The sequence below is a fragment of the Pollicipes pollicipes genome, unplaced genomic scaffold (assembly GCF_011947565.3).
Source record: "Pollicipes pollicipes isolate AB1234 unplaced genomic scaffold, Ppol_2.1 Scaffold_7261;HRSCAF=8764_pilon_pilon_pilon, whole genome shotgun sequence".
Taxonomy (NCBI): Eukaryota; Metazoa; Arthropoda; class Thecostraca; order Pollicipedomorpha; family Pollicipedidae; genus Pollicipes; species Pollicipes pollicipes.
Genome location: NW_023597054.1, coordinates 15,126,533 through 15,150,286, shown reverse-complemented (window position 1 = coordinate 15,150,286; position 23,754 = coordinate 15,126,533). Strand labels below are relative to the sequence as shown.

The 23,754-nt window shown below is 59.8% G+C and overlaps 1 protein-coding gene across 5 annotated transcripts; it reads right to left on the bottom strand.

The window, feature by feature from the left end:
* LOC119111816 (calcium-transporting ATPase sarcoplasmic/endoplasmic reticulum type-like) lies at positions 1-23,197 on the bottom strand. 5 transcript variants are annotated; one of them, XM_037235640.1, is made up of 18 exons: positions 23,141-23,197; positions 20,194-20,412; positions 19,781-19,798; positions 19,344-19,426; positions 18,324-18,437; positions 11,021-11,159; positions 10,359-10,501; positions 9,237-9,290; positions 8,432-8,611; positions 7,699-8,092; positions 7,133-7,383; positions 6,622-6,942; positions 5,768-6,324; positions 5,101-5,404; positions 4,460-4,696; positions 3,709-3,826; positions 1,330-1,348; positions 1-981 (listed from the first exon to the last, which is right to left on the bottom strand). In XM_037235640.1, exons 2-17 carry the CDS (start codon positions 20,309-20,311, stop codon positions 1,335-1,337), a joined length of 3,045 nt encoding a protein of 1,014 aa, XP_037091535.1. In that variant the 5' UTR covers positions 20,312-20,412; positions 23,141-23,197; the 3' UTR covers positions 1-981; positions 1,330-1,334. The 5 variants fall into 5 exon arrangements, with proteins under 5 accessions (XP_037091535.1, XP_037091534.1, XP_037091531.1 ...); XM_037235639.1 differs by lacking the exon at positions 1,330-1,348; XM_037235636.1 differs by lacking the exons at positions 1-981; positions 1,330-1,348 and having other exon boundaries at positions 3,577-3,826.
* Between the last annotated feature and the right edge of the window lie 557 nt (positions 23,198-23,754).

Genomic DNA, 23,754 nt, shown 5'->3' with positions numbered 1-23,754 from the left:
TTATGGTTGGTTATAATGCCACCAAAAATGCTCACATGCCACTGATCCGTCGCTTGCCACTTGCAACTTCAGCGAGTAAATATATTGCGGCCCCTGTTTCAAGGCCGATGTTGTTTTGAACCGTCTTTGAATAGCTGCCGTTCTGCAAACAACGATGACGAGGATGGCAGTGTCATTGAATGCCTTCTTACCTTATTCCGGCTCGGCTCCAAACCACGCACATAAAAACGCAGCATTCCCCACATTTTCGTTTCTATTCCCAACAGCGCGATGCGTATAAAATCATAAATTCTATTAAAACTCCCAAATTATAACGTGTTATACATCGGTTCATTTTAACTGCCTACGACGGCGGACCGCGGGGGCGGGCGGGCCACCGTCGGGGGGCGAAGGCAGCAGGCCCCACCTCCCGGAGGCGGCGGGCCTGCGGCCCGCGCCGCCCCTCCGCCACCCGGTCCCCTCGTGCCCCGCGGCCGCCCCCTCCCCTCCCCCCGTCCCGCGGGGAATACGTCGGCCAGGTTTGAGCATATTTCGGAGACAACAGAACCGGGTTGTACTCACATGACTAGACACGAAGACCCATCTACAGGATAACAACCGTATTTACACGCGCGCCAGTGTGGCGTATGTACAGGACTCACGGGCGGCGGCGGACGCGACGACGGCGACATCTGGGCCCCGCTGGGCGAAGCTTGGTGCCGGTGACACCACCTATCGCGCAGACTCTAGCGCCATCTGACGCACGCGTGCGGCTCCGTACCGCGGAAGGGGTCTGTTCGTCGTCAGACCTTGCGGGTGCCTGGTCTGTCCGACCCACTCTCTCGCTCTCGCTCTCTCTCTCTCTCTTCCCTCTGTTTCGCTCCCTTTCACTCGCTATCCCAGGCGGCTGGCAGCAGCCGCGGGACGTCTCGCTGGACGACCACCAGTTGATGGGAGCGGCGGTCGAGGTTTACCATTCACGGGACTCGTTCTGCACGGGGACTGAAAAAACGGCGCCCCGCGTGAACACGGCGCCTCCTTCACCACGACAGCAACGCATTATAGGGATTGATTTAGCGCGGCACGCACTGCTGCAAAACAATAACGCTGGCATAATTCAGAGATTCAGATGGAATCCTCACAGGCCGGATCGGCTTTCGTGACTCGCGCGGTATTTCCGTGATCATCACAACCCAGTGCTGAGCGAACGATCATCCCTGAGCCGCGGCTGCGTCGAGACGCCGCACGTCTCGAAAGCACGCGGGCAGCAGGAGCATCATTGCGAACGGCTAGAGCAGCCGGAAGGAGGGAAGAGTCGAAGCCAGGCTAAAAAGCAAACCTACATCTCACCTTGCTTAGCATCCCAGCACTGCAGCATAGCCAGCGATCAACGGAGAAGCAGTGCGGAGAGAGAAGGTGCACGTCAGTCAGGTGGCGGTAGATCATAGCTCAAACGCAAGCGATCGCCACAAAAGCAACATAAATATACAGGGCTGCACTCTACATGTGCTTGGTGGCCTTGGCCGGGTGGCTGCGAGGCTTTCCTGCCGGCTTCCTGCTCTACACGACCCGCTGGCTGGGCATGGCCCGGGCTGATGGCTAGGCGATGCCATTGTATCATAGTGACGCTTTGCCAGAGGTGTTCTGGCCCGCGCTGTGCCGCACATTTACTTGCAATGAATCTATGGTGATATGACACAAATGAGACGCGGTCAGCTTTTGTAAAGTAACCAAGCGCGCGCGACTGCGCCACGTCCGTCGCCAGTTTTCACGTCCGAGCGCTTGGGGCTGCCGAAGCGGTCGGCAGGCTTTGCTTTAACGTGATCAGCTCGCGCTGCCAACGTTGCAGCCTGCCACCCACCCTTCTTCTCGACTCCTCTTCTCCATCCACACTGATGTACGCGCAGTAACTCATTTCTTGACTGGAAACCGATCTCCGCTAATTCCATCAAACCTTGCCCTCTGCAAAGGCAACCCCCCTCCCTCCCCACACAGAAAAATGTTTTCCTGAGGCCATCACCAGCAGGAGAAATTTCGGAAATTTTGGATGGGTTATGGAACATGTCGAATCTTACAACGAAGCTTATGCTTGGATTAAAAGCCGACATACAAGCGAGATCATCCAGTCAGTACCTACGATACAACCTCGACAAATCCGCTCGGCTCCCGACCGGATCAAACCTGTCCATTTGCGATTTCGGAAATCATCAGAATCTGTTCAATACAAATTGCAGCTCTGCTGCATACAGATGAAATCAGCAGTGATCAGAAGACCAATATTAGATTTCCGAGAAGCTTGAGCATGCATGCCCGCTTCGCCGGTCGTCGCCCACATCGAGGCCGGTTTTAGCCTACGTGCCAGCTCAAACCGATCTCAGTTGATAACCGCGTGTGATACCGCAGCGTGACGAGGAGTGGAAAGTGGGGAACGGCAGCGAGCAATGATCAAAGAAGCCAAAAATAATCGGGCGCCATGGCAGGGGCTGAGCTACGGGCGGGCTTGAGAAGCCGAGGTAGCAGGTCGCTCAGATGGCAGCGTCCATGCCGTACTCTAAATGGGATGCCGTCTTCAACGTCCGCAGAGACTTCGCAGTTGTGACCACCGGATGGGAGAGCTGGGATGAAGGCCCCATCACGACCATGCATCGAGGCCAGTTGGCAGCACCGCACCTCCGGCCATTTCGGCTGGCTCGAAAGGAGGCGGGACCCAGCGCCGACCCCTACACCGTCTGCCACTCACCGGCCGCCCTCGTGGCAGCCGTCTGTCCCCCGCCTCGTCGCGCCTCTCACCTGCTCCAGACGAGACCGAAGCTGGCGGCGGCGCCGGCAGCTCCGGACGGTTAGTGGTTAGTCTTTACTGCGGAGCCGTCTCCGCGTCTCAGGCGGGCGTTTACGGTTAGTAGAGGGCAGGGGCATCAAACACGGCGCGCCTTGTACCAACGGTCTTTATTACGGCCGGCGGTGAAAACAGTAACGACACAGAGATGACGATACGCGTGCCACGTGCAGCAGGCGATCGATGCACTGCATTCACGCGCACCGGTCCAGAGATGATCACACGGCGAGCCGCCCGCCCGCCCGTCCGCCCCGCGCCGGCCCGGCGGCCACCGTCCAGTACACGGCAGCGCACGCCGGCGCCGGCGGCCGACAATTTGGGCAACCGACCCACAGCAACGCATAAAAACAGGCTTGCGCAGTCGTGCGCGCGGTATAAAAGGGCGGCGGCGCGGTTGGCAGCGCCAGAACACAGGGCTGCCGAGGGAATGTCAGTGGCGAGCCGGGCGGGCGGTTAGCGTTAGTGGGGGAGGCCGGCGGCCCGCGCCGGCGGGCGCCACCACTGCCCGCCGCCTGCGCATCACTAGCTATGAATAATGTACATCGTATTATCTGTACAGTACGTTGGATATTTAAAAGACGAGAGGCACGCGGGCCGGCGGCGGCACATGCCTCTACAGAGGGCAGCCACACGGCAACTACAGCACACACGCTCACGCTCGCACGTACCTCGACCGCACGCGCGCTGTCCCCGCCGGCCGGCTGGTTCCACCCGGTCAGTCCCCGCCCTGCCCGCCCCATCCCGCCCCACCCTGTCCCGCCCCCCAATGATTTCCTAGGCACCCCGCATCACAGAGCACGGTCTCCACTAGACAAACGTAGAAACGTAAAAGTAATAACCGTAGGCTACCCACACCACGAGTATAGCCACCACGGAGGGAATCGTGTTATTACCGTCAGCGTATTTGCGAGCGACCATCTTCAGCGTTTCGTCCATAAACAGAACGGGCAGCGAGATCTTCAGCACGGCGATCCACTCCTCCAAACTGAGTGGGCAGATCTGGAAGATGGTCTGGAAAGGGACACCGGCTCGTGAGATGGAGCACCGCGTCGTATACACTGCAGTTTGCAGTCAGTCTTCTAGTGTCCCGGCCTGGTCCTACTTCTCCACACGCCCGGCTCCAAAGCGGGGGATGCATCAGGCCAACCACCAGGCAGGTGACAGGCGACGCCTTGCGGGTACACGGACGAAGCAGCACCGGTTCGCCAATGGAATCGAATTTGATATGGCTTGTGCTGATTTTTGGGGTATTACTTGTTCTAATAATTTATTATCGGAATTATTGACTTAATGTACCAGAAAGTGCTGGCGAAACGCAGCTATCAAGCAATCACAGGGATGTACCAAGATACTCCACTGCGGTATTGTCATAAAATGCCGCATAGAGTAGTGCGGTAATGGAATATCATCGTAGCATATATCGATGACTACTTAATATCCTTGTTCAACCAGTGCCCCCCGGTATAATAAAGGACGGCTCCCCCAGCATATGCTACGTCAACGGCTCGTGCCTAGTTGGTGTTCTACCACGCGTCTCACAAGTCTGAACCCTGACCCAACTCGTGCGCGCGCCCAGTCTCAGCACCCGCGACCGCACACCGTACGCGCCCCACGTGGCGGCTGCGGCAGCGGCGGCCCACTCACCGACAAGATGTCCACGTAGAGGATCATGAAGTGCAGCGACATGGACAGGAAGATGGCGGCGATGAGCCAGAAGTTCTGCCAGGGCGGCATCACCAGCAGCGACTGGTTCTCCGACACCGAGTTCAGCGCGTTCAGCATCTCGATGGTGACCAGCACGGAGAGCGCCATGGTCATGGGGTGCGGGTCGTTGAAGACGGCGCAGTCGATGCCGTGGAACTCGTCGCCGCCGCCCAGGCACTGGCGACAAGGCCGGTCCCGCGTCAGTTCACCCGCCGCGCAGCCACGACGCCGGCTAAGTGACGCTGCATGGTGGTACATGCGCCAGGCGGACGCCTCCAAAGGGTTGGATTGTCCGTTGCAGTCGATTCAAGCGAAAAGTCCCGGTGTAAGCCCGGGGTCACCTTTGCAAATCATGCACATTGATCAGAACAGGTTAGCTGTTTGTCACACACGTTCATCTACAGAGCATAACACCACTCTCTGACACTGAACATGTCATGCCATCACTCATCAGAAGCATCCCACAGTAAACAACAGCAAACAAACGCAGCCTCATATAATTGCCACGCTGCTGTCGCAGTGCACAGCGGCGCCTCTGACAGCGGTGCCCAGTGCCCGGCGGGTCACGCCCGCCGCCGTACCTGCAGATGGTGCGTCAGCTGGTAGTAGCTGAGGTGGGGGCCGGACGGCGACAGCATGTACCACCAGGCGGCGGCGCCCACCGTCGCCGCGCCCACGTAGCTGCCGACGCACATGTAGCGGAAGAACAGCCAGCGCGTGATGAGCGTCTCCTTGGAGGAGCGCGGCGGCTTGTCCATGATGTCCAGGTCGGGAGGGTTGAAGCCGAGCGCCGTGGCCGGGAAGCCGTCCGTCACCAGGTTGACCCAGAGCAGCTGGACGGGGATCAGAGCCTCGGGAGCGCCCAGCGCCGCCGTCAGGAAGATGCTGCAAACAGGGCACGGCACGTTACACGGATATTCAACGACGGACGCGCTCGCAGTCACACACAAAGCTGACGTGCACGCACGTCGAGAGAAAACAACGTCGACGGCGTCCATTTCAGTCGTGAAGAAACGCAATAATCTTAGTTTTACAGGCCCACAACAAGCCAACAAGGCCCAAAACTGTCGTAACACAGGTGCCTCCCAGACGCTAACGGCTTCCCCAACCAGCCACATGCGCCGAGAATCCCGCCCGAACGTCTGCGCCTAGCGACACACATCCAGTTACTCCAACCCCTCGAGCGGCTCCAGCGGCGCAGACGATACGCTCCCCCAGTCCCCTCTGGCCGGCGCCACCGTTGCTCACCTCACGACCTCGCCGATGTTGGATGAGATGAGGTAGCGGATGAACTGCTTCATGTTGTTGTAGATGGCGCGACCCTCCTCGACGGCAGCCACGATCGACGAGAAGTTGTCGTCGGCCAGCACCATCTCCGAGGCCGACTTGGCCACGGCCGTGCCCGAGCCCATGGCGATGCCGATCTCGGCCTTCTTCAGCGCCGGCGCGTCGTTCACACCGTCGCCCGTCATCGCAGAGATCTCGTCCATGCCCTGCAGGTACTCGACGATCTTCGACTTGTGGAACGGCTCGACGCGCGAGAAGAGGCGCGCGCGCGCGCAGGCGGCGCTCTGCTCCTCCACAGAGAGGTCGTCAAACTCGCGGCCCGAGTACGACAAGCCGGTGGTGTCCTCATCCTCGGCGAACACGCCGATGCGCCGGCAGATGGCCTCCGCCGTGCCCTTGTTGTCGCCGGTGATGACGATGACGCGGATGCCGGCCTTGCGGCAGCGCCGGATGGCGCCGGCCACCTCTTTGCGCGGCGGGTCCAGCATGCCAACGACGCCGACGAACGTCATGTTGACCTGCGGCGAGGCGGGGAGGGGGGGGGGGGGGGGTGGTCAGCGTCCGCGGACCGACGTACGCTGGGCATGGGACGGAGGCTAGCCCTGCCAGTGCATGAATGTGGGGTTTGGGTCTGCCAGTTCCTGACCGAGAATCCCCTACCTGCAACGGAAACGACACACAGACCGGGAAACGCGCTCCGCCCAGCATGGTCCGAACACGTACAGCACACTAAAATTACCCGGAGCGAGCCACCGACACCAGACCAGGGTTCATAGCTCACAGAGGCCGCAGCCGGTCCACTCCGCTCTACCCACCTCGTACGAGGCGAACTTGGTGGCGTCGACCAGGTTCATGTCCTCCGGCTTCATGGGCGTGTCGATGGTGGCCAGCGCCAGACAGCGCAGCGTGTCGCGGCCGACGCCGTACTCGCGCGTCCGGTCCAAGATCTTGTTCTTCATGGCCGCCGTCAGCGGCACCTTGGTGGTGCCGATGCGCACGTGTGTGCAACGGTCGATGACGCCCTCGGGCGCGCCCTTGCAGAACATCTTGGCGCCGCTGCCCAGCCGGGTGGGCTTGAGCGAGGTGCAGTAGCAGGACATGGACTTGCGGTCGCGCGAGAACTCCAGCGTGAATTCCTGCGCGGGAGACGGCGGTGGTGAGCGGTGACATCAGCATGGTGCGACAGCCGGTACACAGCAGGACATCGCTTCGATGACACTCGGCCACGCCACGCTGTGAACAGCCTGCCAACACCGCCAGCCCGCCTCCGATCGCGGTACGGAGCCGGCCGCTGCCACAGTAGCCCAGCCCGGGGGCGGCGCTCACCTTCTTCCACTTGGACTCCATGTCGTGCTTGACGACGATGGCGGCCTCGCGCCGGCTCAGGCCCGTCTTGGAGAGGCCGTACGGGTTGATCTTCTCGGCCAGCACGACCAGCGCCGTCTCGGTGGCCTCGCCCACCTTCTCGAAGCAGTGTTTGAACTCGTTGTAGTCGATCGACGAGTCGTTGCACATGGCGCAGATGGTGGCGAGCTCCTGCAGTACCTCGTACTCGGCCACCTTGGCCTTGGCGCCGCCTGCCAGACGACAGGACGGTAGCGTCAGTCGCGTCACACGCTGGCGAGCCGCGCCGCTCACCGTGCGTGATACACGAAAATACAAACATCTGAAAACGCAATATACATGGCACGACACCCAAACAAACACCCTACAAAACGCACACATACGACCCCACGAAACCCAAATAGACGACCGAGCGGGAGCTACACGGGCAACTCAGCGCACAATCTGCCGCGCCGGCGATCCCAACGCCGCCCCGTGCCGTGCCGTAGCAGCGGCGCCGTCCCGTGCCAAACGCGCCTCCCTCTCTCCGGCCCGTGCGCCGCGCTCACCCATGAAGATGTCTCCGACGGGCTCGTACGTGGAGCCGGTCACGTCGAACTCGAGCACGCTCGACTCGGTGGCGAACACGCACATGCGCGACACGGACATCTGGTTGGTGGTGAGCGTGCCCGTCTTGTCCGAGCAGATGACGGACGTGCAGCCCAGCGTCTCCACCGACGGCAGCGAGCGCACGATGGCGTTCTTCTTGGCCATGCGGCGCGTGCCCAGCGCCAGGCACGTGGTGATGACGGCCGGCAGGCCCTCGGGGATGGCGGCCACGGCCAGCGCCACGGCGATCTTGAAGTAGTAGATGGCGCCCTTGATCCAGGAGCCGCCGTGCGCCGGGTCGTTGAAGTGGCCGATGTTGATGGCCCACACGGCCACGCAGATGATCGAGATCACCTGCGGCGGAGGGCGCCCGGTCACTCCATGTCGCACACTCTGGGGCTCCGGTGGCGCGTAAGAGTTGGCGCCAAGACGCTTCCAGCGACGCAGGTAATTTCAGCAGGTGCGGAACGTGCGCTCACCTTCATAGGAGGGTTGAAGATGAAATAGCCACCAGCGAAGATGTTAACATAAATAATGGTCAGCAAACACACACATATCGGGGTTGCAGAATTGCATGAAGCCGATAATGTGTCCATCACACGATGTTACAAAGCCCTATCAAATTCAGCTAATCTTCTCTTTCTCAGGGAACTCTTTCCGTCCAGACACCGGTTCGCCGCTGCGGGCTCGCACCTTTGACAGCTGCTCTCCGAACTCGTCCAGCTTCTGCTGCAGCGGCGTCTTGATCTCCTCCGTCTCGGCCATCTGGGTGCGGATCTGGCCGATGGCCGTGTTCAGGCCGGTGCCGATCACGATGCCGCGCGCCTTGCCGGCCGACACGTTCGTGCCCGAGAACAGGATGTTCTTCTTGTCCTGGCGGCGGCGGCGGACGGCGGCGCGTCAGCACGAGGTGAGGCGGGACGAGCGGCCGGGGCACAGGCAACCACACAGCGGCGATCGGCCAGCGGCAGGCGGCAGCACACTCTGTGCACAGCGCGGTGATGAGTACGCGGCACGGCGCGCTAACAGCTGTGAACAAACACGGCAGGACACACGAGCAGGCGGCACAAACACACAGAGACGGGCAGACACGCAGCCGGCGACGCAGCCACCGAGAAGCGTCTACGCTAGCGGACGGGAGCGGCACCGCCGCGGACCGTCCGACCGACCAGCCCGTCAGCGCGCCGCCCAGCCCAGCACGTCCGGCACAAGCAGCGGCGAGGCGCGGCCAGCCGGCGGCCGTTGACGCAGCCCGGCTGGCGGCCGGCTGCGGCAGGTTACGGCGCCGTCCAGGCAGTTAGCGGAGGCGTCTGCTGGCGTCATCAGCTGGACGGAGGCGGCCACCGGAGGCTGAACCTGCCCGGCCCCCGCTCCAAGCGCTAGATCACCCGGCAACGGCGGTGGCGGCGTGTGCTAGGTGCGCGTGAGAGACAGAGCGAGCGAGCGATACAAAATGAGGGGCGGCGGCGCCGCGCCCACGGTCGGCGCGGCGATTTACCTGGATGATGGCCTTGGCCTTACTCTCCGAGTTGGCCGTGTCCCCGGAGTCACGCTTGTCAGGCGGGGAGAGAGAGAGATTCGGGTTAGACGGGGCCGGTCAGTGGCGACCCGTCCGGCTCACTGAGCAGCAGGCCGGCAGAGGGGTCGGCCCGCTCAGGGCGGCCGTTGGGCACTCCGTGCGCACCGCCGGCGCCCACCCCGGCGCGGGCGGCGGTTAGTCATAAGGGCTCAGGTCAGGCCGACACCACGCACCCCGCAGCGTACAGACGCCCGGACGGCTGGCGGTAGGCTGGGGAAGGCCGGGGTCAGGACAATCTGGAACCCGGTCCCGGGTATCCGTTTACGCCAAGCGTCATATCGGGATAACGTCCGGCTGGAAATGTTGGAGCATGACCCATTCAGCTTATGTCCAGCACGCCTTTAGCTACTCTCCAGCGTCCGTTTACCGCCGCTGTTTTGCCTTACTTCCGTGACTCATGCCCTAACATGCACAATGCCTTGCGGACAGCCCAGCAGCCCTCTTCTTGAAGCAGTGGCAGAGATGCGGCCCACAAACGAAGCTACTGCACCCATTCTCCGGACACCCGAACCAAGCACGAGATGCGTGATGTCGAAAAACCTTTCACCCTGCAACCACATGCGAAGGAAACACCGAGATATCCGGGACATCTGGGGATTAAAATGATGCAAGCCCGTTTTTAACATTGAATCGCTGCTAGCAAATTGCCTGGGCCACTCCTATGATCTCCAGTTTGGCCTTGACAACTCCACAGCGCGCCAGATACAACATCACCGACTGCATGTAGAGGAGAGAACCAGGACGTAAGCACAAGACAGCCCCAAACTGTACACCCGCCGGATCACTTCAGCGGCTTACAGGCCGCCAGTGTCATGCAAATCGAGGGCACACCGGATCTACTTCACATCCATGCCTTTTAGCAAATCAGCCATCACATCAATTCAAACACCTTAAAACACCTGGGCAAAGTTGTATCAAGAGCACTTCAGCCACACACGCCAGGGGTCACTCCATTCCACGAAGGTTTGGGCGCGCGCCGCCTCACGGCGGTGTGGTGAGGGTCAGCGGAGGGGTGGGGAGCACGGCAGGGGCGCCACTGACCTGGTTGACGGCGCGCGGGTCCGGCACGGGGTCAGTGTGCTTGATCACCGACACCGACTCGCCGGTGAGGATCGACTGGTCGATGCGCAGCGTGGTGGAGAAGATCTTCATCAGACGAAGGTCAGCCGGAATCTTGTCGCCCACTGCCAACACCGGGTCAGCCAGCGGTCAGCGTGACGTCACCGCCGGCTCTCCGCGGGGTCAAGGTGACGCACGGACGTCAGGACGTCGCTGTGTGCCCACACGGGGTAAAGCGAGGGTCGGCGTGGCACTGGAGAGCGACAGCCATGCCGTCAGAGGGCCTCCGAGGGTCCGAGCCACTTCAGCGCCACGCCAGTGAGATCCGTTTTGTTGCGCCCGTTAGGTGGATCCGTGGGGTTCAGTAGAAGCCACATGGAAGCCCACGTCGCAACAGGTCGACGGAGCACGAGCAGCATCAACGTACGTCACACTGCAGCAACTGCGCGTCGCATGGAAAGACATGATCAACACCGATAGCAAGCTATATGACAGCGGAAGCAGGTCACAAGAAAAGGCAATCGCTTTCATCCCAAACGACCCATCTTCATTCACAGACTCCCACTCGACCGATGCACCCAACGAGCGTCGCGGCGCGCCGTGACGGCGCCGCGCCGCGTGCCCCGCCGCAGCCGGTGTCGTACCGGAGATCTCGATGATGTCGCCGGGTACAATCTCACGGGCACGGATCATCTGCACGCCGGCCTTGTTCGAGCGCACCACCTTGCCCATCTCGGGCTCGTACTCCTTCAGCGCCTCGATCGCACTCTCGGCGTTCCGCTCCTGGGGACGGGCCGGCGACACGTCAGAGGGGCGGCGGTCAAAGGGGCAGAAAAGCACCGGTCAGAGGGCAGCGCTTTAAGGGGCAGCGGTCGGGGGGGGGAGGGGCAACGGTCAGGGCGGCAGTGGTCAGAGGGGGAACCGGTCAAGGGGGACGGCGGTCAGAGGGACAGCGGTCAAAGGGGGGGGGGGGGGGGTCAAACGCGGACGCACGGGAAGGCGCTGCGCACAGTCAGCTGTGATATAAATGAGCGGGGGTGGGCGCGAATACGGTGGAACACGTAAACTCAGGACGCAAGCGAACAAGTGAGACATCCACAGGCACGACACAAAAGGACAGGAACAGATGCCGAGACACGGGGGGGCAGCAGAGGGCAGGAGACGCAGGAGGCGGTGGAGGCCACGAGGAACCGTCACGAGCATCGGCGAAAACACGCAATCCGTGCGAATGGCCCGCTGTTCGAGCCCTGCCGCCTTGTTGAAAACAGGAATCAGCAACGGCTGGCTCCCCAGTCCACCCATTATTATATAAGCTAAAGCGAATGTTCGAACAGCCATGACTCCTTTAACCCTAGCTCACCGAAACAGGTAACCATCTCAAGCAAAACTCTCACGAGCCCTTAGCTCCCGGGATCAGGATTTCAAGTGCGTTTGCTGGATGCTGCGGTATTTTCCAATGTCCTTCAAAAAGCGAATCGACGGGTATACACGGTACCAAGGCAGGATCACAGGTGATGCAATGGAAGTGCTTGAGCATTATATCCGTCATTCTCAGAAACCAACGCAAAAAATCTACGATGACAAAAAGACGTGCGTGAAAAGAACAAGCTTTCCGCAGCACGCCCGTTACTAAAAACAGAGTTCGGAGTATATAAAACACCGCTGTATATACACAGGTGCAGCGGCGAAGCTGTTGGCATAACGCTGGCGGACGGCTGTTTGGCGTAACGCACAGATGTCGGCCGCCGCCGCCGCCACCGCCGCCCGATCGTGCCGCTCGCACAGCTCCCGCCGATTCCTGATCACGCGCCGACCGGCGGCGACCGGCGCCGATCGGGCGCTGCATCACGCGTGTGCTGGCACGGCCCGGAGGCGGCGGCACGGCGCCTTCCCGGTCCGTCTGTCCGGTACTGCCCGGACCACCCGTCCGAAACGGCCCGTACTGCCCATCCGCCCGGCACCCCCCCCCCCCCCCCCCCGGTCCGTTCGCACGGCACTCCCCGGCCCAGTACTGCCTGCACTGTCCGTCCGCCCGGCGTCCCGGCCCGCCCGGTCCCCCGCACCGCATCCCCCGGTCCGCTCGTCCGTCCGTCACGTTCCGGTCCGGTCAAGACCACGTCACACCGACACGTCACATGCCCTGGAGACGGCCTGGCGACGGCTCCGTGGCGCGGAGCCGACTCGGACACGGCAGCGGCTGCGGCTGCGGCGGCGGCGGCGTCCGCGGCGACAAACCCGTTCTGCGGCTCCGCCGCGCCGCGGGCGGGAGATCACCGCCGGCTGCCGGCTCACCAGCGGACGTCACGCCCGGCATTGGTCAGGCCCGGTCATGGGGTACGGCCGCATAATGGAGGCCATTGTCCGCCCGATAACGACTCACGCGCCGATTGTGAACGAGCGCTGCTGCCCGGCCACGAATACGCAATGAATTGCACATGGGAGACAGGAAATACGGCACTGAAACGGACGTGACGCTCGCGGCTGGCTTTTTTCTACATAGCGCCTAATGCCGGCCTTCAGCCACCTAATCCTATCGGATGCCAGGGCCCGGCAGATGGCCGCACCGCTCAGCCCGGTTGAGTGCGTCAGCCTGCCCAGCACCAGCCGGCTCTGTGGCCCAGCCAGCACAGCCAGCACAGCGCGGCCGACCGACCGGACCAAAAGCGCCCCAGCGGCGCCGCTCCCTTGTGTGTGTGTAAAGCACACGGACGGGACGGCGCCCCGCCAAACCGCACAGTTCGCCACAATCGCCGCACATCGATCTACGGCGGGGCGTGGCCCCACCATTCGGTGTTTGTTGACGCGTGCCGTGCGTCCAGGGAGGAGTGGGGGGGGGGGGGGGGGGAGCAGCCGCCCACATCCTATTTGCAAGCAGGCGTCGGCGCGTCAGCCTATCCGGCGATAGCCGCTGGCCGGACCGACGCCGGCGCGCCTCGGTCGCCGCCGACGACACGTTCTCACGGCCGGCCGGCCAGCGGCGCACCCTTATAAGGCGGCCGTAACAGAATCTGGCGGCGCGTGTGTCGCGCGCGTCGCCGCTGTTGGCCAGCCGCCGCTTCGACGGCCAATGGGGCGGCGGCCGCGCCGGCGGTCGGCGCCGCCGGGCCGCGCGCCACTGTCAATCGCGGCGCCGGTAAAAATAGCGGCCGACAACAGCCGCTAAGCTGCATTCTCGGCGGCCGGCCGGCCGGTAGCGCGGCCAGCAGCACCGGGCCAGCGTCCCCGCCGGCCAGCGGCGCGGCCAGCAGCACCGGACCAGCGTCCCTGCCGGCCAGCGACGCAGCCAGCAGCACCGGGCCGGCGTCCCCGCCGGCCAGCGGCGCGGCCAGCAGCCCCGGACCAGCGTCCCTGCCGGCCACCGACGCAGCCAGCAGCATCGGACCGGCGTCCCTCCCGGCCAGCGGCGCGGCCAGCAGCCCCGGACCAGCGTCCCTCCCGGCCAGCGGCGCGGCCAGCAGCCCCGGACCAGCGTCCCTGCCGGCCACCGACGCAGCCAGCAGCATCGGGCCAGCGTCCTTGCCGGCCGGTAGCGCGGCCAGCAGCACCGGGCCAGCACCCCTGCCGGCCAGCGCGCGGCCAGCAGCACCGGGCGCCGGGACAGCTGCACATATTCGTGGCATGCTCATTGCCAGCTCCCGCCGGTAATGGACATCAACAGGTGGCTACGGGGTCCAGAGGACTCCGCAGGGCTCCGCTCCGAGTGTTAGGGATGCGTGTGCCGAGCATACGGCGCCCTCTCAGACCGCAGCCGGGTGTGAGGATGGAGCGTCAGCGGAGTTCGGTCCCAAACGGCGCAACAAGTACGGCGACCAATGTGAGCACGGCCGTGATTCACTTTTAAGCCCAGCGATCTTCCATCTATGCTTCCGGGCCCGCTCGGTCAAGGCGCACCTGCATCTGGCGGCAGTGCCCGCCTGGGCGCAGCCCACCATCAATACAAACATCCGCTTCTATTTCATCATACCAAATACTTACGTTGGCGGTGATATACCATCACAGGTCTTCCACATAAATCCGTGGGGAAGGCTATCAGTGAGTCCGGACGCCTACACAGTGCTGATGCATGGCCACCAATTCAAACAAATGCATCCCGATCCGCAGCGAAGGTCGCGGCGAGGCGAGGAAGGTCATGACATGGTCAGAAAGGTCAGGGAATGCGAAGGCTTGGGTCGTGGCAGCTAAGGTCGAAGTTTTGCTTTGAGAAGCTGGCTGCTGGCGGTACCTTCATCCTGGGAGCAGTCCAGTCGGGTGTTACGGTTGAACGCAACTGAGCATCGCGCCTTTACACCACGTTGAGAGCTTCCAGAAAACGGACCATTCATTGGTGGCTGCGCGCATCAGTCGTCCGACGAGGAGTCACAGCTGTTCTGTTACAACGCTTGACATCTTCCGCAAAGCTCTCCGTCGGTTCTACCGGCTGGTAAGACGTTCCCGAATCACTTAATGTCATATCCATGTCACGTCGTCGTACGCCATACTCTTGTCATCACCTTTCATGTCTAGCGGCCATAGTCGGTTACGTGGAATAATCAGCGCTGAATTGCTGTAGTATTTGCACTCTAGAGCACGTGAAGGCCTAACCAGCAGCGAAGAAAGCCGCTAAGCAAGATCTCGCCGGTGAAGTTTCACTGCGAAATGCTTTTCGCCATTACCGCTGACTGCTCGTATCCATCAGCTCCAATGAAGCTATCTTAGTTTCTGGCGCGCATGTAGCAGTGTCTGATCTCAACGACTAAAAGGCAAGTAACGCGAACGTAAAGTCTGCAAACTGTACTGGTGGGCCGCAGGCAGCCTTCTCTCAGTACCAGCAGCAGGTGTTCCCTGCTGCACTGAACTGCGATTCGACGGCGATTTTCCACTCTGAATCCTGTGCTAGTGATTGAATCGGGAACTTTTCGGCAGTCTCAGTGCCGTTTGGACCACGAGATCGGGCGCTGTCCTTGACCCACACAGCTAGAAAACGAACCAATAAACTCGCTGTTTTATGACGACCACCGGCGGTAACCCTAGCCTGAGAGCCGGTAATGACACGACCTCAACACCGTTGGAGTGTGCGCGGAAACGCCGGGCCGCAGATCACAGACGGCCCCGCCTCGCCAAGACGGTGACGCTCAGCTGCAGCAAGCTAGCCCTAAGGTCAGCGCGGCCGACGCGGGTCAAATGACGACTCGTCCGCCGGGACCACCGTCAAGTGCGGCAGAATACCAGCGCTGTGTCGTCAGCGGACGAGCCAGGTCGGCGCCGTGGGCGACCTCGCTTCCAACCGCCCCCGGCCAGAGTGACGCCGGGGGCCGGCCCAGTTGTTACGCCGAGAGGCAGCACCGGCATGACGCAATCGCGCCCAGTCGTGAGCGTGCCATTGACGACAGAATACTGGTTAGCGGACCCGGCTCTAGCCCGGCTTCGGCTGTGCTGCAGCTCCGAAGCTGATGCCGCCGTGCCCCTCCAAGGGCAATCTGAGATGGTTTGGTCTGGTTTATGGATCTTTCCAGAGTCCAGACTCACGGCTAGAAATGAGCAATCCCGACAAATCGGCCACGAAATTGGACAGGTCTGACCTTAGCCTTATCACAAGGCGATGCGAAAACAGGCCAACGCTTCATTTCGCCGCCGGTAGTACCCAACCTAATTTGCGTTGTGAGTTCCCGCTCGGCAGACACCTGCCGCGACAGGTTTCATTCGCCCGAAAGGCGGTAAATTACTGTGCCCAAGCACCAACACACAGCTATACCCAGCCGCTTGCAGACGTGGTTCGCCGTTGAGCTGTGCGCGCGGCCGCGTGCCGCCGGCTGGAGGCGCCGCGCCTGCCGTCGGTCTAACCTCAGCCCGATGTCTGCTGCGGTGAGCGGTCCGCGCGGCTCACCAGCCGCATCAGAGCGCGGTTACCGTGACGTAACCGCAATTCAAGGCGCCGTGTGAGCCGACCGCCGCCGCGACGGTGCGGGGCCGAGGTCAGGGTCCGCCGGCACCCCAGCAGCGGCACCGCTTCCCCGCGACGCGGCGTGCCTCCGTGATGCCTCGCGCGTTGCCGCTCGCGTACCACGCGTCTAATCGCGGCCTCTTATCGGGTCGGGCTGGGCTTCGATACGGAACGGCTCGCGGAGGGGCCGCGGACCGACCCCGGAAATAGCCGAGCCGTCGCCGCAGGCTGCGCGGGCGAACGCCCTGGCGCTGGCCGCTCAACCGCATGCTGCCCCAGCCGCCGGTGCGGCAGTACACGTACGCGACCTTTCCACAGGGCCGTGACTAAGCCGGCACTGCCAGCGCTGCCAAGTATTCGCGCGGCGGCCGGGCCAGCTGGAACGGTCGCCGGTACCGCGGATATCCAGGACCGCCGCGCCGGCCCGCCGAGCGAACACCGGCCGTCAGGCGGGCGCGTGCAGCGGGCGCACCGGCTACTATCGCAGGAGACATACGTGTCCCGCCGGTGTCGCCGATGACCCGGTGCCCGGCCGTCGGCGTACATCGACCAGCCGCCGCGTACGTGTCGCGGGCGCGCCGCGCCACCCTCGGCAAACACGAGAGCCACACGTGTCCCGCCGGCGGCGGCCACGTGTCCATGGCGTCAGGCGCCCCGTCATCGCGGCGCGTCACACGCGCACGTGCGCCAATCGGCGGCGACCACGTCCGGCCGGCGCGGCCGCGCGAGGCCGTCCGGTCTGCCGCCGGCCGCGGTGACGTCATCAGTCGTGACGTCAATCAGAGGCGGGCGACGGTGACTGCGCGTCAGCCAGCCGAGCGCCGTTTGTGCCGACTTCCGCTGGCGGCGCGGCGCGAGGCGGCACCAGCTGAGCTCCGCGCGGAACAGGTGGGCCCGCCGGGCCTCGCCAGGGGAAGTGGCGCATTCGAGCCAATGGCGGCGGCGGCGTATCAACGGATGATAGTAAACGGAGGGACCGCGGGAAACGTACCAAGCACTATCGAGGCCACAGATGGCTCCGTGATTGCCCATGGGACTCCGCCATGGCGACACTGGCAAACGAAGAGGATGCCACGCCGCGCCGCAGCGGGAATACCGGCGTGTGCCGGGGCCAGCACTCTCCCCCGTCCGGACAGGGTCCGCACGCCGTGACAGACCGCGCACCGCGGCACTGACGCGGCAAGGTGACACTAATCGGCCGAGACGTCGGTTCGCTGGCGGCTCGCGAAGCCGCTTAGCAGCGGGGCTGGCCGGCCGGCAGCGGCAGCGGCGGGGCCGGCCGGGGCCCAGTGGCCGGCGCTGGGCCGCCAGCCGCCGCCGGTTGGGTGCTGGCGCTCAGCGGCTTCCCTGCCGTGATTGCGGAGCACGCCCTCCACCGCCAGCTACGACCGATGTCGCACAGTATAACAGGCGACAACTGAGTGTGTCGTGCGTTTGGCAAATACTCTACCATGTTCCAGCGTACCGTATGGAGGTCAACGGGCCCAACAACCAGTTTTTCCTCCTTGTGAAACTATACGACGCGATGAGTGCAGCCGAACTGGTTCGTACGAAGTGGCGCCGTAGACCGTGTAAAAACCCGCCAGGATGCCGGTGATCAGCTACTTAACGCACCAAACAAGCGTAGAGAACTGATCATCGTCGCCTGACCCCCGAACTGGAGTGAATAACGGACTGGTCGGCACGACGCCACAAAGCTCGGAGACGGCCAGTTCTGGCGCCCGGGCCCACGCGACTGATTGACAGAACGTTGACGGACTGCTTAACACGACCCGTGCTGGTAAAAATTCCATGCGTGCCAGCAATGTCACGCCCCTCCTCTCACAGCTTATCATGGGTCAACCTGGGTTACAGACAGGTTCAAAAATGTTGATGCTCTAAGGAGCTGTGTCCACGAGCTTCCCGTCGCGCCTGATGGGGGATTCGTCATACGACAAAAGCGCTGACACCAACTGAACGCGCAGGTGGTGACAGAGCTCCTCCCCTCTCCCCCACCCCGCCATAAGGCGTCCGTGTCGACCGCTTACCTGCCATACTCCGACGATGGCGTTGGCGATCAGGATCAGCAGGATTACAAACGGCTCCACAAAGGCAGTGATGGCTTCGGTCGAGTCCTCGTGCTCTTCGAATATGGCTAACACCTGCGGCAAACGTGACGTCATCAGCCAAGCACCCGGCGCCACTCGGGGCACCGGCGCACGGCGACAGCCCGGGCGATCGCCCACGCCCAGCTGCCATTCGCGCCGGAGGAGCACGAGGTGCTGATCCACAGACGGATCACGGATCACCCAGCTCGGCGCCCAGACCCAGCCAGACCCAGCGCAGACGCCCCACCGCACCGATCACGGCTGATTTAGTGGATCGACGACCACGACCACGCTAGAACATACAGACAACGGTCATAACACAACTAATAAATGCCCCGGGACCCGCAGAGCAAACAGGCGCGCCGCCAGACGAGCTAATCTGAAGCTGGGCCGGCCGGCAGGCGGCGGCCCAGCAACGGACAACGCCAGCCGGCCACGCTGCCAAGCGGTCCCATCTCAGCGCGCCGAAAAATAACGCCCTGGCCCGCTTCCCAGCGCCGAAAAGACCCGTAAATAAATAGATAATGCGCCAAGAGTGCGCACGCTGGCTGGGGTCAACCACTCAGGGATCGGGATTTTCACAGACGCGGGTCGGGTCGGGTCGGGTCGGGTCGGGTCGGATCGGGTGCGGTCGGGGCCGTGTTTGGTCTGGCTGGGGTTAAGTTTAAGATTGCTAAGATTACACAAAGCTTGACTTAGAATAATTCCGAGAAAAATCGTAACAGGACGTTTCATTAAGCGAAGTGGCATGTAAGTTATTAGCGCGAGCGCAGCAGTCCTTCCAGCCTTCAGGCCTTAACGCCGCCCTCAACAGACCGCATTAAGCATTCTCGTAACAAAATAGGGAGGTTCGACTCATCAACCACACTCCGGACACCAAATCCTGAATATTATACATGCGGAATTACTGATAGTGACAGCCTTTCCCAGCGATTCATGTGCACGCGATCAAATACTCACAAATGAGATGATGGCGGCTAACAAGAGGATCTTCACGAGCAAGTCGTCAAACTGCTCGAGGATCAGCTCCATAAGTGACTTCCCTGCGAAGAAGACGGACGCGTCACTACCTCACGATGACGCCGCAAACCTACCGACACAATCGTCACCGCCGGCGGAGCATGGCGGCGACGATAATGACTACGCCCGCACGCCATCACCCACTGCAGGGTTTGAAACGATGATCCCAACCTTGAATTAGCATGGGCTAGAAAGTGAAGCTTGCATTAAACGGCAACTTAAGAGGGTTGTTGTGTTGTAAGGTGCAGCCCCACGTGGCTCTGCAGCCATCACAGGGACAGGCATTAACGATCAGATTTGCTACGTCACTAGTCACCACGTTATAATGGCATTCGGCCCCGGAAAGAAGCGAACGATTAGATTAAAAGTGTACTAACCTTCTTCCGCCGGTAGCTCTGCAAAAAGAAAACGATCAACTTGTTAGTATTGCTCAATCGGACTGATGCGATACAGCAAATACATGTAAAATAATCCAGTTCCATGGTAACTTGAAGCAAATGGAAGGGCACAACACGACCAGCCCATAATTTAAACCCCCTCAACAGCCAAGATTCTTGAAGTTCGTTATGTACTAAAGGCACGTAAGCGACACAAGTTGACTGCGGTCCACATTCATATTTCAATAAAAACGACACTGTCAAAATCACCTACAAACAGCATTCCTATCAGCTAATAGCTCACAAGCTACCATCGTAGCTTACGCATGACGCGCCTAACCCACTAGACTCACGGCGCAGGCGTCAGCATGGCCGGCGCGCGCTCCCTCCGGCCCGCCGCTAGGCGCACGTACCGTTCGGTCCATACTTCTCCTGGTTGCGCTTGATCTGGTCGTCGCCCAGACCGCGCTCGGCGTCCACGTTGAAGAAACGCTCCACCTCCTGGACGGTCCTGGTGTGGCCGTCCTCCATGGCGGCTGGTGTCGGTGGCCGCGGCTGCCTCGCCGGCCCGCTCGGTTGCCACGCGCCCACGCACACACACGCGACGATTCAGTCAACCCGCCGGGCACCCGCTGTCGGAGAGGACAGAGGCGGCGCGTCGTGAGCGGACAGCGGCCAGCGGACGAGCTGGCGTCCGAGCGGCGGCCAGCGGCGGCGCCTCGGCCAAACCTCGGTCGCCAAAGCTTCAGCGGCGTCGCATGCCTTCCACTCCTTAGTTTTGGCCCGCGGCCTTTTCTGCGCACGTCTCGGGACAGGTGCGGAAATTGGAGGGAGAAAGCAAAAGTGGCATCAGCTTGTGCTCCACAGGTGTCAAAGTGCGAAGAAGTATTCAATTGACGGGGCTTCTCCCCTACCCCTCCCCCTCACAAGCTCAGCATGAAAATACGAGAAGTGACCAAGCCATTGCTGGGGCCATGGGACCAATCGGTTCCAATTACGGGGCAACGGGCAAAACAAATCAGGATAATGGATCTATCTGCACCCACAGTGCGTATCACATTTCCATCCCGATAAGGAAACCACCCAAGTTGGATTAGCCGGCGAACACGCATGGCGCACGAGGCACCTACCATTTAAGATAATCGATAAGCGTCCAGCCCACAGACGCCGACTGCACGTGGTTCTGGGAATGGCGCCTGCCACCGTGGGACAGGCGCCGACCCGACGAGACTTGGCCTAGTGACCTCAACAGCCGAGCATGCCGCAGAGACCACCATCGTGGCAGACTCCCATTCACATACGGAGTGCGTCATCAACTTGCCACAGCCCGCGCCCGCGAGAGCAATGGCAGCAATCAGCAACATTAGACATGGTCAATGTCAGTGATGAGCTACAGCACCAAAATGCGCAGATTTCACCGCGGTTAAAACTGGGAGTATAGCGCAGGGACATCAAATGCCCGGCGCCGAGTCGGTGTCCGCGGCATTTCGCAAACAACTCACAGCACGCTTTAGCGCCTTGCAGTGCTGCGCACGAGCGTATTTTGCGCGGACCCCAAGGTCGCTGGCGGAGCAAATCGTCTTATGCTCGGCTCAGACGTCACAAGAGGATGGTAACTCTGGTCATTGTGATACCATATCAGCTACCACTTTGCATGCATTATGCAATAACTGCAGAATACAACTAATACTGCCAATATCCAATTAAGTGTCTGGCTTAACACCATTACCAAACCAAAAATAGCACAGTACTAGATGAATGTCAAAAATTTGGACCAAAAGATGATGGTAGCCAAATGTTAATACACAACTCCTGCTGGAATAAAGAGAAAAGGACTGATCTCTTTGGAGGATAGAGCCAATCTAGCAGCTGAGAATTCATCCATTAACTTGTCCAGCTAGACATTCATTAAATAAAAAGCTTACAAACCCAACCTGATAAAATATCATAAAAGCAAGTTAAGTACTACCTGGGCTGTTTCAAAACAAATAAATCAGTATCCCTGACGAGTTTTTACAGGTAGTCAGATGGCCAAATCACCCTCTCAGTGACACACAAATACCTCTTATCCACATGGAACTCCAATATGAACAAAGACTTTCTCATAACTTGATTTCCCACAAATCCTCCATTACATGGTCTATGTTTGTATAACCTGTCTCTAGAAGATAACTAAGATAACTAAAAGATAACTAAAAGAGCTGCAACAGTACAGCAGTGTACAATTGTGGCTAATTTAACATATTAATCCTTGGATTTTTTTCATTCACTTTACATGACCTTAACTGACAGGAGATTTATGCTGTGCTTATGGGGGGAGAAGAATGACAACCAGTGCAAAGCACCAGGATAGCAAGGATACTTGCTTCCTGGTTGGTGAGTGTAGTTATATGCCAAACATGTGGTAAGCAGCCAAACAAATAATTCATAGAAGTTGTAGTGAGCTTCCAAATGAACAGCCTCTTGATCACCAAAGTATATATACTGTGTGATTAGATTAAACAAAGAACTCACTTTGCTATAACTGAGTATACAACCTTTGACTTGCTTGGCAAGGGAAGTGAGACCTATTGTGTTTATCAGCAGCAAACCCAGTTTTCCCAAATCACAGTTCATTCATATCTTAACCACTAACAATACAAAATTTTGAAAGCAGCACCAAATGATGCTGATGCCTATATGGCATTTAGGATTGAATGCATGCAATGTGACCACCAGCAACTGGTGTAAGGATTACACTGCCTGAACAGATCACTGGGCTACAAGCTGTTGCAAAATATTTAAACACTTAACATATATATGCTACATTTTATCAAAACCAAACCAGAGCTTTACAAAATTATAGCAGCTAAAGAACATTATACATTGTTAATATTTAGGCATGATTTAAGCAGTCTCATATTCACATCACAAAGAAAACACAAATATGAAGACTGGCCATCCGAAAAAGATACACAAGTCACCTATAGCACCCCACAAGTCATATGAAAGCTTGATGGGGCCCACAGGCCATGTGTCTCAAAAAAATGTTACGATCAAAACTGCCGATAACTTGGATGATGTACATATACCCTGCTACCTTATCATGACACACATCGATGAATGACTACATGCAATGAATTGATACTTATGTACTGATGGCCCTAGTCGCCTGAAATACCAGTAGGTAGGTACTCCAGCAAAGTCCACAACGGTGATCCGGCAAGTGCGCCAGGTATGTCTCAGAGACTTGATGCACGTTTTCACTCCACTATGCAACGTTCGGACCCGACTACATCACTGTCGGCACAAAAATCGCCTTTCAAAGCAGCCACTGAAATATAAATTTCAACCACAATACACGAGAGAACATCCACTTGCCTCAGCCGATCGCCGAATGCTCCCCTCAGCCCCTCGCCACGAGATGCAGACGAGGCCAATGTGGAGAGCTGGGATTGGCTGATTCTGCTGACGTCAGGAGGCCCCGTCTACGGTTGCTGTAGAATTTCACAACCAACTGTAGCGTTGAAAGCCTGCCAACCCCACGCTCCGGGAGGTCTCAAATTGTTGGAAAACGCGTGGACGTTGCCAGGATTTTGTGAGTTGTGTAAGGGGGGGGGGGGAGGGGCAGAATTCGATGGGTACGCAACGCGCCGATTTTAAGCTTTTTGATAGGAGTCGTTTATAGTAAAGAACATGGGTGGAATTTTGTCTCTTTGAGCGGGCCCTGGCCCACCCTCAATAATGAGCTGGGCTCCCGCAATATTGAACTGGGAAATAGACAATATTGCACCTGGTCCCAAACCTTTGTGGGATGTTTGAAATCTAGACAACTTAAGTTTTGCACCAAAAATGCTTTCCGAACATTGGAATATATTCAAAATTTAAGTTTATATTTGTATGTGCCCTCAACACATGGCAATCTCATTATTTAACTGTTCAGTTCCTAATGTTCTAATATCCCCACCCCTTCAGAAAAGTTCCCCCGATTTCTT